This window comes from Crassostrea angulata, chromosome 2 (genome assembly GCF_025612915.1).
Source record: "Crassostrea angulata isolate pt1a10 chromosome 2, ASM2561291v2, whole genome shotgun sequence".
Classification (NCBI taxonomy): Eukaryota; Metazoa; Mollusca; class Bivalvia; order Ostreida; family Ostreidae; genus Magallana; species Magallana angulata.
In genome coordinates this window covers 5,068,807-5,086,136 of record NC_069112.1, presented here as the reverse complement: position 1 = coordinate 5,086,136, position 17,330 = coordinate 5,068,807, and the positions used below count along the sequence as shown (strand labels likewise).

The 17,330-nt window shown below is 32.3% G+C and overlaps 1 protein-coding gene across 4 annotated transcripts; it reads right to left on the bottom strand.

Moving 5' to 3' along the window:
- Positions 1 to 3,372: 3,372 nt before the first annotated feature.
- Positions 3,373 to 12,965, bottom strand: LOC128170733 (N-lysine methyltransferase KMT5A-A-like). Of its 4 annotated transcripts, XM_052836514.1 has the most exons (9): positions 12,660 to 12,965; positions 12,243 to 12,304; positions 7,824 to 7,865; positions 7,524 to 7,620; positions 6,492 to 6,651; positions 5,784 to 5,979; positions 5,433 to 5,469; positions 4,556 to 4,611; positions 3,373 to 3,462 (listed from the first exon to the last, which is right to left on the bottom strand). In XM_052836514.1, the coding sequence occupies exons 2-9, from the start codon at positions 12,267 to 12,269 to the stop codon at positions 3,391 to 3,393; spliced, it is 687 nt and encodes a 228-aa protein (XP_052692474.1). In that variant the 5' UTR covers positions 12,270 to 12,304; positions 12,660 to 12,965; the 3' UTR covers positions 3,373 to 3,390. The 4 variants fall into 4 exon arrangements, with proteins under 4 accessions (XP_052692474.1, XP_052692472.1, XP_052692471.1 ...); XM_052836512.1 differs by having other exon boundaries at positions 12,243 to 12,965; XM_052836511.1 differs by lacking the exons at positions 12,243 to 12,304; positions 12,660 to 12,965 and adding an exon at positions 9,035 to 9,336.
- Positions 12,966 to 17,330: the final 4,365 nt, after the last annotated feature.

Genomic DNA, 17,330 nt, shown 5'->3' with positions numbered 1-17,330 from the left:
TAAGCTTGGAATATCTTTTGAGTGTAAGAGAGAGAGTGAGAGAGAGAGAGATAAAGAGAGAGGGAAATAATTAGAGGGAGAGGGAAAAAGAACAAAAAATTCAGTTCTCTTAGGTTTAACTTGATGATGACACTAAACCTGTATGTCACTACATGTGTGCAAAACGAGAGAGAGAGAGAGAGAGAGAGAGAGAGAGAGAGAGAGAGAGAGAGAGAGAGAGAGAGAGAGACAGACACAGACAGACAGACAGACAGACAGACAGACAGAACAATGAATATAGTGAGAGACGGGGTAAGAGAAAAGTTCTTTAGCTTAACTCATTTTTTAAACACTTTCAACCTGAATGTCACTACATGTGTGCAAAACTGATATGATTGAGGAGAGAGAGAGAGAGAGAGAGCGAAGAAAGAGAGAGAGAGAGAGAGAGAGAGAGAGTTTATATTTGAGATGATGTTGCGTAAATACATGTAAATTATAATCAATATTTATCCTCACCAGAAAGAGCATCCTCATCTATGTCATCATCATCACTAAGTCTATCATTTCCAGCATGCAATCGACCTTTGCCCTGCTTTAACATTGTTCCTATAAGTAAATACAAACATTTATAACATATTTATAGACATTTTCTCAAAAATCTGCTGGAAAATGAGGGATATAGCATTAGAGAGAAAGGTAGAGGTAGAAAAAGGAGGAGAGATTTCAAAAATATCTTTTATTAAGCTTGGAATATCTTTTGAGTGTAAGAGAGAGAGTGAGGGAGAGAGAGATAAAGAGGGAGGGAAATAATTAGAGGGAGAGAGAAAAAGAACAAAAAATTCAGTTCTCTTAGGTTTAACTTGATGATGACACTAAACCTGTATGTCACTACATGTGTGCAGAACTGTATATATACATATAATAGATAGATAGATTAAAAGATAGATAGATAGATAGATAGATAGATAGATAGATAGATAGATAGATAGATAGATAGATAGATAGATAGATAGATAGATAGATAGAGAGAGAGAGACGGAGGGAGAGGGAGAACATTGAATAGACTGAGAAACGGGGAAAGAGAAAAATAAAAATCAATGTTCTTTAGTTTAACTCAATCTTTAAACACTTTCAACCTGAATGTCACTAAATGTGTGCAAAACTGATATGAGAGAGAGAGAGAGAGAGAGAGAGAGAGAGAGAGAGAGAGAGAGAGTTTTGAGTAAATACATGCAAATTATAATCAATATTTATCCTCACCAGAAAGAGCATCCTCATCTATGTCATCATCATCACTAAGTCTATCATTTCCAGCATGCAATCGACCTTTGCCTTGCTTTGGCATTGTTCCTAAAAGTAAACACAAACATTTATAACATATTTACTGGAATGGACATATTCTCAAAAATCAGCTACAAAATGAGGGATATAGCAACAGAGAGAAAGGTAGAGGTAGAGAAAGGAAGAGAGATTTCAAAAATATTTTTGATGATGTTTGATAAATAAAACAAAATTAACCTTTAACTATGCATCAACTGATATCATTAAGAGTGAGAGAACAGAGAGAAAGAGAACAAAAACTTCAGTTCTCTTAAATTTTATTTAACGATGACACTTAACCTGAATGTCACTACATGTTTTAAACACTGAGAGAGAGCGAGTAATGAAAAAAATGGAGACACAATGAGAGAGAAAGATAAATCAATATTCATTATTTATACACTTTCAACCTGAATGTCACTACATGTATGTAACACTTATATAGATGAGAGAGAGAGAGAGAGAGAGAGAGAGAGAGAGAGAGAGAGATTGAGATTTGAGATGGTGTTGAGTAAATACATGTAAATTATAATTAATATTTTCCTCACCAGAAAGAGCATCCTCATCTATGTCATCATCATCACTAAGTCTATCATTTCCAGCATGCAATCGACCTTTGCCTTGCTTTAACATTGTTCCTAAATGTAAATACAAACATTTATAACATATTTACAGATATTTTCTCAAAAATCTGCTGGAAAATGAGGGATATAGCAACAGAGAGAAAGGTAGAGGTAGAGAAAGGAAGAGAGATTTCAAAAATATCTTTTATTAAGCTTGGAATATCTTTTGAGTGTAAGAGAGAGAGTGAGAGAGAGATAAAGAGGGAGGGAAATAATTAGAGGGAGAGAGAAAAAGAACAAAAAATTCAGTTCTCTTAGGTTTAACTTGATGATGACACTAAACCTGTATGTCACTACATGTGTGCAGAACTGTATATATATATTATAATAGATAGATACAAAAAAGATAGATAGATAGATAGATAGATAGATAGATAGATAGATAGATAGATAGATAGATAGATAGATAGATAGATAGATAGATAGATAGAGTGAGAGAGACGGAGGGAGAGGGAGAACATTGAATAGAGTGAGAAACGGGGAAAGAGAAAAATAAAAATCAATGTTCTTTAGTTTAACTCAATCTTTAAACACTTTCAACCTGAATGTCACTAAATGTGTGCAAAACTGATATGAGAGAGAGAGAGAGAGAGAGAGAGAGAGAGAGAGAGAGAGAGAGAGAGAGAGAGAGAGAGACGGAGGGAGAGGGAGAACATTGAATAGAGTGAGAAACGGGGAAAGAGAAAAATAAAAATCAATGTTCTTTAGTTTAACTCAATCTTTAAACACTTTCAACCTGAATGTCACTAAATGTGTGCAAAACTGATATGAGAGAGAGAGAGAGAGAGAGAGAGAGTTGAGTAAATACATGTAAATTATAATCAATATTTATCCTCACCAGAAAGAGCATCCTCATCTATGTCATCATCATCACTAAGTCTATCATTTCCAGCATGCAATCGACCTTTGCCTTGCTTTGGCATTGTTCCTAAAAGTAAACACAAACATTTATAACATATTTACTGGAATGGACATATTCTCAAAAATCAGCTACAAAATGAGGGATATAGCAACAGAGAGAAAGGTAGAGGTAGAGAAAGGAAGAGAGATTTCAAAAATATTTTTGATGATGTTTGATAAATAAAACAAAATTAACCTTTAACTATGCATCAACTGATATCATTAAGAGTGAGAGAACAGAGAGAAAGACAGAGAGAAAGAGAACAAAAACTTCAGTTCTCTTAAATTTTATTTAACGATGACACTTAACCTGAATGTCACTACATGTTTTAAACACTGAGAAAGAGCGAGTAATGAAAAAAATGGAGACATAATGAGAGAGAAAGATAAATCAATATTCATTATTTATACACTTTCAACCTGAATGTCACTACATGTATGTAACACTTATATAGATGAGAGAGAGAGAGAGAGAGAGAGAGAGAGAGAGATTGAGATTTGAGATGGTGTTGAGTAAATACATGTAAATTATAATTAATATTTTCCTCACCAGAAAGAGCATCCTCATCTATGTCATCATCATCACTAAGTCTATCATTTCCAGCATGCAACTGACTTTGGCCTTGCTTTGGCATTGTTCCTAAAAGTAAACATTAAAAGTAAAACAAATATTTAAATGAAGATTTTCTTCTAAATCAGTAAAGAAAATTACAGGTGTATTCGTAATCCAAATAACATGCAAATTAAATTTAAGGTATAAAAATAAAATGAAAAAAATCAACGAACTGAACTGTTTCAAAATGTTAAATAAATTTTGTAGCTTAAGATATCATTTGATCACAAATGAAATGTCATAACAAGAAATAATGTTCAATGAATGATGTAAAAAGAAAACTAGCTTGCACAGGTATAACTATTCAATCTGATATTACACCATACCTAAGGTTCAGAGAAAAATTAATCAGATCTGACATCAAAATTCTTTGTTACTCATTCCCCCCCCCCCCTTCCAAAAAATAAATAATAATAAAAATAATAATATAAATATATTTGAGTAAAACCTACAATTGAAGGAAAAAAATATATAAAAAATAATGACTTTAGTATAAATAAAGTGACCTTTGAATATTGAAATCATTTAAGAATAAATATAATTTGAAATGAAAAACAATGAAATTGTCTAAAATATGTTATAACTTACAAGAAAACAGTAATTGGGTCAATAAATAAGCATTTAAAAAACACATACCTGAGTGTACAATGTTTAATCAAAGAGTTTCAATTATGTAATTTAATCTGAACAAAGTTCATCATACTACTTTACGTATGCATCTGAAATCTAAGAGATATAAAGCAACATTGACTGTATCACTCAAGTTTGCAAGTAACTCTCTGAATTCCAAATGAAAATGATCTACTTGACCATCCTTCTGATTTACCATGCTATAAAGATACAATGCCATGTTAATTTCAAATAAGGAGTTATGGTTCAGCATGTTCAATGTGTTTTCAATGAAAATAACAAAGAAATCTTTAAAGCCAGCCCTGTGATTGTCATTGTACACATTTTTTAATGCTTTATAAGAAAAAATAACTATTTTTCTGATCACATTTTTAACAGTGTCAAATGCATTATGTAGTAATTAGAATATTTTGATATCAGTACAGGACACTTATTGCACTCAATACATACTGGGGGTAATACACAGTAAATAAAGCATACTGTTCCATACCTTTTTCTCTGAAAACCTTGGCTTTTTGAGATCAAAGGGGTCATCATCATCATCATCTTTTAAAAAAATATACAGTTATTAAAAATTAAAATTATTGTTCGAATTCGAAAATAAACCTAACAGAACATGTTAACCTGGAGTTGATATTATTTACTGAATGCTAACAGTATCCATTCAAAATTATTTCATCCATTTTGACAATAAGTTGTTCTGTTCTTGGTACTTATAATATATTTTGTCCTATATGTAGTGCGGATTCTTCAATGTAACACATCTACATGTTACATATTTATTCACACAAGATTTGTTTCACATCTCACATGGAACTCATATCCTTTCTTTTCAGAACCTGGCAGTCACAGTGAATTTCATCAGACACCTTTGTATCTTGATACCTTTAATTTTGTATACCAACACATGTATTTACATTTTCAACTGTCTTTGTCTATAATAACATTACAAATTAATTTTGAAGCCTATAGCCAAATAACTTCATTACAGACGAGTGATACAAAATGGGTGTGCCATATAGCCTAATCAAAAATAGTATTGGCTGTGCCGCGAAGTAATACACAGCATGTGCTACATGAAAAAACAGTGGTTTTGATATGTTGTTTTAAAGTGTACAAATTGGGAATATTAATTATACATATAAGTATTAAGGAATCGTTCTATGAATATTATGAGGTGATAATTTCGGTCAGAGTGTGGTCAAATTTATCACAAAGCCCTTTGGGCTTTATTGGATTTGACCATCCCCCAACCAAAATTATCACCTTATAATACTCAAAGAATGATTCCTTACTCCTAAAATAAAAACAGATTCAACCTTTTCACACATTGATAAAATATCAGTCATAATTATAAACTGCCTCACCTGTAACTTCAATTGTCTTCATCTCCATCTTAGTTTTCTAGAAACATATTTCAAAAATTACATTAAATGCAAAACAATATCTTTAAAATAAAATAGCAGCATGCCATTGAAATTGATCATTTAACTTTTTAAGTGCTCTAGAAGTGTTTTACATGTACAGTACATGTACCATCAGAATCTCCAAATCTAATATATCATAATGTAGTATGCCTATTATTTATAGTTAAAGTTTTCAGTAATACACACTCAACTTATATAAATGCTTCTCATTTGTGAAAATATTTTAATAAAATTCATTTTCAAACATTAAAGCACACATTGTTTAATCAAGTGATCTTTTCAAAGAATTACATGAAAGTGTTGCCTCCAAGGAACATTCTCATCACCATAATCATAACGTATTTCTTCTCCAATATGTATATCTTGTAGAGCAAACAAACACAGCCTTGGATAATTATTGAAAACTTTCAATTTCATTGTTGCATTTGCCTTCTTGTCATCATTGACATAACGGCACATTCTTTCTGGTACATCTGTAGCATCAACACTACAAAATTAAAACAATTCTAAAATAATATGCCCCAGCATACATGTAAAATTCTATGAAACTCCTTAGTTAATCTTACATTTATTTACTAGTAAAACTCCCAAAACTATCTAGTTTTCCGAGTGGAAATGGATCAAAAGACTGCCCCCCCCCCCCCACTCTCACTCTCTCTCTCTCTCTCTCTCTCTCTCTCTCTCTCTCTCTCTCTCTCGTGAAAGAGTAATGTTGTACGTCAACAAACTAGTTACAAGCAAGATGAATATTATATTACATATTATTTAGAGACCTGAAAAAAAATCTAAGTTGATGTTAAATACAGGATATATTACAAAAAATGCTATTATTAAAACCAAAACTAATTAAAGCAGATATCATTACATATCACTGAAAATATTTAAAAATGTAATCTAAAATATCATGTATTAAATTATTTACTGTAATAATTCTGATTATGTGAGAAAGAATAGGAGAAAAAGAGAAGAAAGTATACCGATATCAAAACAAAAACTCACACATGTTTCCCATTCCATTTGAAATGAAACATGTAACTGTGTTTTTTCTTCCTGCGTTTTCTCTCTCGAATTTCTGCCTCTTTTTCACTTATTCGATTGCCAACATACTCTAAAAGAAAGGCCCCCTTTTGGAAAAATGCTGTTGTAAATACACCGAATCCTGTAAAATTAAAGTCAAATTAATAATTGGAATAATTAGCATGCAAAGTACATTTGTCATTTGTACACAGAATAATTATTAATAGAAATATAATATTACTTTAAACATGTTCAGAAATACATGATGACATTTATGTATGTACAATTATAAGACAGGGCTCGACACAAATTCTCTGTACTTTATTCTAGCTGACAAGTGTTGGTTCAGTTTTACTAGTCTGCAGGCAATTTTATAATTTTGCCAAAAATAAATGTCAAAACAGATATAATAAGAACAATCACTAAAATATCCGATCTGCACAAATTAATGGATAAAATAGGCAATGCCTGCTGTCCGATCCTTTTCTTTTTGAAATAAAATCTTGTTTAAAACTTAAAAATAAATAAATATAAATATTTAAGTCAAATTAATTCACAATTTTAAAATGGTTGTGATTTATGAAAATACATGATAACCAGTCTTGATATTTTGTTCAAGATTCCTATAAATTTTGTCAAGTTTGATCAAAGTCTATCATATTTCTAAAGCTTCCATATCTCTATTGCAGCAATGTGTTAAATCAAATGAAGATCACTTATTGGTTATTAAAATTTTTAATCATTAAATCAGATGATGTAAATAAGGTTTGAATTGACTGGCCATTATGCTAAATAGCTAAAATGCCCTCAGGGTTTTCCAGTAAAATGTAGATACCGGTAATTGTAAATTATACCAAGTTTTTAAGCAGAACATTTTATCATTCCAATAGAACTGACAAGACACAGCCAGGTTTTATTAGTCCTACTTAAAAACTACTTTCGTCTTCGACCAATAAGGCAATGGGTTATAAAGTTAATGTCGAACCCTGTAAGTATAAAGGTAACAATTAATACCTATAGTGTTATTAATGAATCGTTTTTCAAATCCATCCTTGTCTAAATCTGCTTGACACCAAAATTTAGCATCCTCATCTGGCCTTATTCTCTTCGCCTTTTTAAAAAAATCATAAATACAGTATAATTATATGTACATATTGGATGTATCATATCAGTATTATATATGTAAATGGATGCTCTTTATAAAATCTTTATCTGTAATTCAAATGGTCTTGTTTAAGAACTTGTTGTATTTCAACATGATATGTCAAGTCATACTGTATTGAAAACTCATTTTGTTCAATACTTGTAATCTACCTTCATTGGGTTTACTGCTTCTTTATTCAAGCTTATCTGCACCTGAAATACATTTTTACAGTACATGTACACGTACAAAAAAAAGAAAAATGGAAAAACTGTACTTACACAATACAGTAATTGACACATCCATAGATCACATGGGAGAAATTCATTTTAAATCCCTTGTTTGGTTTTAATTTTCTGGGTTGACCGACAGGTTTTAAAATTAGTCTTACCGGATGTTATGATTAAGCCATTGATTTAGTGATAACCTTACGCACGTGCTTTAACAAGTACCTTTTCTTTTCAGTAAAATATACAGAACTGGATGTTTTTAAAACTAAATACAAACAACTATTGAAAAAATTAAATTCATAATTATTATTTATTTTATGCATCATATTAAGACCGGATTGCTCAGAACTACTGTACTGCGAGGCGATCGACATGTCATAAATGTGATAACTGAGTATCACGCATTGTTCCCACCGTAAGGGTCCTTCACCAGCTGTAAGAACTTGTTTAGCAATAATCATTATAATGACAACGATGCTGATATGCATAATTTTTACAGTTTTATAATTCAAAAATTTGACCATGGCTCAATATTATTGTTTCTTCTCAATCAATTTTTCATTTTCATTGCGTCTCCAAATTATCGTAAAACGGTTCGTGTTAATTATAGACTACATGTAAGTATCGGTATGGTCAATCACCAAACAAATATCACCTTGCAGGACAAGTGTCGCCTGAATAAACAAACCGTGACACGGGTCCCGCTTCTAACGCCTTGAGCCATTTAAATGACCAAGTAGGTGTAAATTAGGTATGGCGCTTGGAGATACAAGGCGACTTCGAGGTATCGAGAGTAAAAAAATATAGATTATGAATAACGGCCTTTACGGGACTGCAGTTTGACTTCGAGGGATCAAAGTTCGAGCCATCGAGAATTACCTGTATGTCAATCGAGGGCTTCCAACTAGTATTTCAAGAGCGGCGGTTACGACTTACTTTTGTTCTTTCTACTTTGATGTGCGTTCACAGTTTGAGATGGCAAGATACAGATACAGACACACGTATAAGTATTCATCGTACAACATCATGATCATGAACATGTGCATATGTAATGATCGACTCTAATCCGGGCCCCGACACATTTTCGAAATATTTTTTAAAAAGTTACTTCCATTGTTCATGATTATGGTAATTTTAACGACACTACAACTTACAGGTTTCGTCATGATAAAGCAAAACATCCAATATACATGTCACTATGTGCTCACAGTGCTGCTCATGTATAATAAGCCTACCTGGCTACCAGCAATACGGTCTACTTTCACTTTCACAGGAAGTGAATATTACCCTAAGATCATTCTCAGGCCAGAGCTTTGAAATACCGAATGTGACTGGTCTTTCTTCTTCTTCTTCTTCCCCGTATAGTTCAGACCGCCATCTGGTGTAATATCGAACAATATATGGTCCGATGTATTTGATGCGCGGGTATAAAGCTGGGTATAAAGCAGGAGGGTCGTTCAGGGGGGCGGGGGGGGGGGGGGGCACCCCCAATGAAAATTCAAACAAATTAATTTCACATTGTAAACTTATCATCAAAATGCATCAAGTTGAAAAAATATCTGGATCCGCGCATGGTAAGATCATAATTATACATGCATATGAAATAAATATGACCAAGTAAATTCATCTTAAACCATGCAGCTATTAGGAAATGGGACAGTTTATTAATGTAGACTCATATGTTAACTTTTAGACATAAGAATATTTTTATTTTGGTCAGTTGTGAAGTTAAGTGTAATGCATGTAAGACTTTGTATACCTGTTGACTTGTAGTAAAAATTGACCTGCTGGATTTATAGTAAAGGGGTAAATGTATTAATAATCAAGATTATATATGTATTGTTACTGTAACAACTAGACAATGTAACAGAAAGTAAACCTTAAACAAACCCAATGTTGAATTTAGCTTTTTCCCCTTCAGATCTATTACTAGGACCCAAAGCAAATTACCCAGAACAAACCTTGAGGGACTCCTGGATGGACCAAGATAAAAAACTCATAAGCCCTTCCCAATTAAAAAGGCTGTTATATTCTTAATTTTCACTACCAACACTTAAAAGTTTTTAAAATTCAACCAGGATTACAATTTAAAACCATGCGTGCAATTTTTTTTTCATAACATTGATATGAGTGTCACTGGTTTGTTTGTAAATATGTACATGTATATTGTATACAGTGGTATATATTGGTAAACGACATGTATAAATACTGTATATATATAACCTCTGGTGAATGTTTTACACTATACATTTTGATTCTCCTGCTACATCTTTTCATTATACTGCATTGAGCCATTGCAGTTAAGATGTGACAAAGTAAACAAATATGGTTGATCTGTACAGAATGTATGGGTTACCCTGTAGTTATATTAAAATTATTTAAAAAATAAATATTAACATGGATTAATAAGGACCACAGTTTTACAAAGTAAGGTGACAATAGTACTAATTTTTTGGTGGCTGGACATAAAGAAATGTGTTCATGTCAATTCTCAAAATTTAAACTATAATTATACATAATAAAAATGGTGAGAATATAAATGTAGATTTTAAACTAAAATAGATTATAATACTAGTTTTTTATTTAGTAAATTACATGTTACCAAATGTAGTTTGCTAAAAATATATTTATGATTTTTTCTATGGAATAAATTAAATAAATCTTTTTTTTACTACAGACATGTGTTGTTTATAATATTAAAATGAGTGTCACTTGTTTGATATTTCCCTTTAAAACTAAAAGAAGTGAAGTTTGTGTTGTGTGCAATAAATTTCAAGTATATTACAGTATTCATCATACATTTCACAAAAGTTATACAGTAATGCAGCTAAATTTGCAATGGGATAAATGATTGCTTGCAAAATAATTCATGATTATTTGAAATGTGATGCATTAATTATTCAAGTTGTAGCACTGAGGTAAATCACAAGGTACAGAATGTTGATTTGACAGGAATAATCTGCCAAATTTTTTTTTTTTTTTTGGTGATTTGGTTGTTGTTTACCTGAAATATCAAACAAGCAAATTTTATTCTTGATATATCAATCCTACAACTCACAATTTGATAATGGCTGGATGATGGATGCATTCAGAACAAGATAGAGTTCCTGGGGAAAAATTGTTAGAGGAACAGTTGAAGCATTTCATGGATAGATCGATAGAGAGAGAGAGAGAGAGATGCATGTATGATGACCATAACTTTCCTTTCTTAAGAAATATTCTCTTCCAAAGTCTCAATATGGAAACTGCCAATGACACTGGTCTTTATGCAAATTCATAACAAAACTGAGAACAAAAATGCATTGTAATACCAGTGACCAGCCACATACATGTACTGCCTATTATGCATTGGGATGTTGGTTGATGATTTTTGCCATAGTTCATGTGCAATTCCTTTTACCTTTGATCTTAGATACACATCTGAACTACAATTAAAAAATTCTTATGACTTTTACTTATGCGCAGAACTGAGTGGAATATATTTATATATGAAGGTAATATACTGCGATTATAACAATCAATCAGTTTGGTCATATTTTGTACCAATTTTAATTCGCACAGCCCACTACAACAGTTCTATATTTCTATATGATTATATATAATTATTGATCATTCTTATTGATAATGCTCATTAGAACAATGAAAATTTGCTTATATATGTTTCATGAAATTGATAGCATATTTCTTTTGAACATTTGTTAAGCTGTATGGTAAAGAATAAAATACAAATTGATTAAAAAGCATTTCATGAAATAATGGTGCTGGTGCATGCATATTGTTTCAGAATATTTGTAATTATAAATCTGCATACATATAATAAATTTGTCAATAAAATATGCTTAAAGCTAAACTCAAAATGTCTTTTATTCACAAATTTACCCATTCAATTTGTATCCCAATCTTCATAAGGTAAATTTAGTATAGGTTTGAAATGCACTCACATATTTACAAGTGATGAGAGGAGTAAATGGCATCACTAAGTTTTACTGTGTCTAATATTAATTTTATCTTGAAGGGTTGGCTATTGTGTAAATTTCTTTCATGATTGTATTGCATAGGCATGGATAACTTATCATTCAACAAGGATCTATTTTTACTATGGTAAATGGATATGCACATTTCTTTTGTTTACTGTCATATAATGTGTATGTGCAGATCCATGAAGGGGCATAGGGAGTTCTATTAAATGGTAAATTTACAATGTCAACATTATTAATTTGAAATTTCCAGAGGCTCTTCAACCAAACAAGAATTTTTGTCAACCTATTTTTCTTTCCAATTTTTTTTAACCGTGGTTGATAAAATTGCGGTTATGATAAAAATATAATTCAGAACAATTCACAAATAATTGAAAACACTTACTGCACGCTTTCCCCGTGAATAGGACATGGTTTATCTGCATCTATATTCTACCAAGCCTCAAACTAATAAAAAACCCACTGAAATATATTTTATATATCAATGATTTTGTCTGTTTTAAAAATACAATTAACTTGTGTCCTTGTCTAAGACGTATCACTGGTTTTTCTTGAAATATATTTGCAAAATATTGATACTACTAAGTTATAACATTCCTTACAATAATTGCTAATCTTGGATTTTATATATAAAAAAGCAAACGTTCTTAAACAAAACTATCCCCTCAATGAATTAATCTTTAATGTAATCATTGATTCTCTCATCAGTTCTAATCGTTATGACTAATCTTTTCTTAGTCTTCTTTTAGATCTCTCTTTAAAAAAGTAATTATTTCCTTACTATCGTAAAAAATAAACTTACTGAGTGCAGTTCAGTTGACGCCATCTTTAAGCAACAGGAAGTTCTAATCGCGCATGCGCGCTTTTTAACCCAAATAGAGTAAAGTGTGTGAACTACTCTTCTGGATTGCACGAGGTGTGTTAAAAAATTCACTTACACACCGGAAACCCAAACATAGTACGATTTTTATTTTCTGAATCAAGGACGATGAGAATTAACGTTTCCGAATGAACTTACTTCCCACTACGCGAGTGCATGTAGTGGGAAGAAAAAATGTAGTGGGATAAAACGTGTGTGTTCATACTCATGTAGTGGCTTTCATGTGATTACAAACACTTTAACACATATACCGTCGCACACAATCACACACTTTAACACATATACTGTCACACACAATCACACATTTGAACACATATACTGTCACACACAATCACACACTTTAACACATATACTGTCACACACAATCACACACTTTAACACATATACCATTACACACAGTCACACACTTTAACACATATACTGTCACACACAATCACACACTTTAACACATATAGCGTTACACATTATCACACACTTTAACACATATACCGTTACACACAATCACACAATTTAACACATAAACCATTACACACAATCACACACTTTAACACATATACCGTTACACACAGTCACACACTTTAACACATATATTGTCACACACAATCACACACTTTAACACATATACCATTACACACAGTCACACACTTTAACACATATACTGTCACACACAATCACACACTTTAACACATATACCATTACTCACAGTCACACACTTTAACACATCCGTCACACACAATCACACACTTAAACACATATACCATTACACACAATCACACACTTTAACACATATATACTGTCACACAAAATCAAACACTTTAACACATATACTGTCACACACAATCACACACTTTAACACATATACTGTCACACACAATCACACTTTAACACATATACCGTCACACACAATCACACACTTTAACACATATACTGTCACACACAATCAGACACTTTAACACATATACCGTCACACACAATCACACACTCTAACACATATACCATTACACATAATCAGGGTGTTGCTAAAACGCGGAACGGAAAATGGAACGCAAAGCAGAACGGAAGGGAAAACGGAAAATCTTATCTAATGTTATTTACCTCATAGATTTGTTAATCATGCTAAAACGATATACTTTAAGTACCTTTTTAATTTTTTTTGAAAGATTAGCAATATTAGATTATTTATTCAAGAATATCCATTTCCTCAAAATTAACAGTACATGCATTGACCACTATATTCTGTCCCAAAATATCCTCGATTCACTTTTTGCTGTATATTTATATATACCTCAGGGTTCAAGCAATTCTCTTTTAGAAGCATTAAACATTCTCATTATTCTTTCTTTAAAACGTCCTCTCTAGCTTATCAGCTGGTATAAATACACGGCTAAAAATAAAGAAGTCTACGGGGTTTTGCACTTCAACAGACCCGGATGATAGTGTTGAAAAATTGTGCAAGGTCTTCTGAGTGACTTCCAAATGGAGAAAAGATGTCAACATTTTCCATTATAAATCGTCCAAATGTGCTGCATGAATATTTTGGGATCGACAGACTATAGTCCCAATATATAATCGGAAAATCAAACCAGGCAACTTCTAGAGCTCTCTATTCGGATCATATGTATATAGCTGTTGGAATAAACAACTGCTTAGTAATGCAAACGTAAACAAAATTGCATTGCTAAAAATACTAGTTTCACAAATTACTAGTCTCACAAATTACCGGGTATTTTAATGTTAACTGTATTTTAATTTTTAATGTCGTCAGTCCTACGGTTTTTTTTTCTTCCATCTCAATGATACTGTATCGTCTGTATGATAAAAGATCGTCTAGAACACCGAAAATTCAATTTTGATGTAAGTATATACATGTACATCATATTTGAAATATAAAAATACTCAAAACACGCATAAAACGCTTTCACTAACTGCGTACGTTACGCTGTTATGCCAGCAATACCATATAAGAAAAATAAGTAAAAAGTTATAGCTAATTTGCTCGTTTAATCATGTTAATGTTTCACAATTCGTATACATTTGATTTTTCCGTTTCCGTACTCAACTAAAGCCGAATGAATACAATGCTATAATTGATAGACATTCATATGAATATTAATTAATAAGACAACAACGTGTTGATAATCATTCATTAGATATAAATAAAAGATACAAAGTAAATCGTTTCTGGCCAGTCTATACCCTTTTTAAGCAATAAACGTGATGATATTTTCCATTCCGTTCCGCTTTCCGTTCCGTTTTCCGTTCCGCGTTTTAGCAACACCCCACATAATCATGCATTTTAACTCATATACTGTCACAAACAATCACACACTTTAACACATATACCGTTACACACAGTAGGACTGACGGCCCGGAGGTGCGGATCCATCCTTCTAAGTCAAGCAATGTTTTCTTATCCGCGGAGAAAGTATTGAGTTGGGAGGTTTTCTTTTAGACGGAAGATGGGACAGATCAAAAATAGGTTGACCCAGTCAAATTTTTCAAACAGATTATTTCATCATGTATAAAAGCATTAAGTTCAGGGTACTTCAAGAAAAGTTCCGCAAAAACACAAAAGTTCATGATATGCAGTGAAAAAATAACAAGTTTTTAGCTCACCTGAGCCAAAGGCTCAAGTGAGCTTTTCTGATCACAATTTGTCTGTTGTCTGTCGTTGTCGGCGTCGGCGTCGTCGTTGTTGTTAACTTTTCACATTTTCATCTTCTTCTCAAGAACCGCTGGGCAGATTTCAACCAAATTTGGCACAAAACACCACTAGGTGAAGGGGATTCAAGTTTGTTCAAATGAAGGGCCACGCCCTCTTTAAAGGGGAGATAATTGAGAATTATTGAAAATTTGTTGGTATTTTTCAAAAATCTTCTTCTCAAAAACTATTAGGCCTGAAAAGCTTAAACTTGTGTGGAGGCATCCTCAGGTATTGTAGATTCAAGTTTGTTCAAATCATAGTCCCTGGTGGTATGGTGGGGCCACAATGGGGGAATGGGTTTTTACATAGGAATATATAGAGAAAATCTTTAAATATCTTCTTCTCAAAAACTATTAGGCCAAGACATCTCTAATTTAAGAGGAAGCATCCTTAGGTTGTGTAGATTTAAGTTTGTTCAAATCATGGTCCCGGGGGTAGGGTGGGGCCACAATAGGGGGATCATGTTTTACATAGGAATATATAGAGAAAATCTTTAAAAATCTTCTTCTCAAAAACTATTAGGCAAGAAAAGCTCAAATTAAAATGGAAGCATCCTCAGGTAGTGTAAATTCAAGTTTATTCAAATCATAGTCCCTGGTGGTATGGTGGGGCCACAATGGGGGAATGGGTTTTTACATAGGAATATATAGAGAAAATCTTTAAATATCTTCTTCTCAAAAACTATTAGGCCAAGAAATCTCTAATTAAAGAGGAAGCATCCTTAGGTTGTGTAGATTTAAGTTTGTTCAAATCATGGTCCCCGGTGGTAGGGTGGGGCCACAATAGGGGGATCAAGTTTTACATAGGAATATATAGAGAAAATCTTTAAAAAATCTTCTTCTTATAAACTATTAGGCAAGAAAAGCTCAAGTGGTAGGGTGGGGCCACAATGGGGGGTCAAGTTTTACATAGGAATATATAGAGAAAATCTTTAAATATCTTCTTCCCAAAAACTATATTAGGCCAAGAAATCTCAAATTAAAATGGAAGCATCCTCAGGTAGTGTAGATTCAAGTTTGTTCAAATCATGGTCCCTAGTGGTAGGGTGGGGCCGTGATGGCGGTTTGAATTTTTACATAAGAATATAAAGAGAAAATCTTTAGAAATATTCTGGGAAAGTTTTCGGTCCTAAGCTCAGTACAAGGTGATGATCGACTATGTAAGCAAAACAAAGGGGACAAAATAAAATTTAATCTTTTATTGTTATATGCTACAGTCGGTTCAAGCATATCTTTTACAACATACACCATAGCATAGCATAGCATTGAAATCTCATAGCATAGCATTGGAATCTCATAGCATACAATCTCATAGAATCGCATTCGTCATATCATACCATAGCATACCATAGCATAGCATACACCATTATTTTAACTCGGTTTTATTTTAAATGTTTTTATTTGAAAAAATAAATGTGTACATGATAGATTTGTGGGAAACTTTGGCTTCTTATTATTCACATTCGAAATGTGTGGAACTCTTCTGTGTATGGAGGCGTTTTTGTTCAAATCTCATAGCATGTCATAGCATAGCATACAATGTACCATATCATTAAGTCCTTCATTTCAATTTCTCATAGCATAGCATACAAATCTCATAGCATAGCATAGCATACAAATCTCATACCATATCATAAAAATATGTAGCTAGAGAAAAATCTTCTTACAGGTATAACAACAAAAGGGGCTTGGTATTTACCAAAAAAAAAAAAAAGAGGTGGATAAAAATTGGCAGATTTTCATTTTTTTTTTTTAGCAAGATCTACTGTACTTAGTTGTCAAGATATTTTGATACTGTAATGCTTATTTGATCAGAATTAAGGCAATTGTTGCTCAGGTGAGCGATGTGGCCCCTGGGCCTCTTGTTAAAAATTGAGATTCAAAAAACTG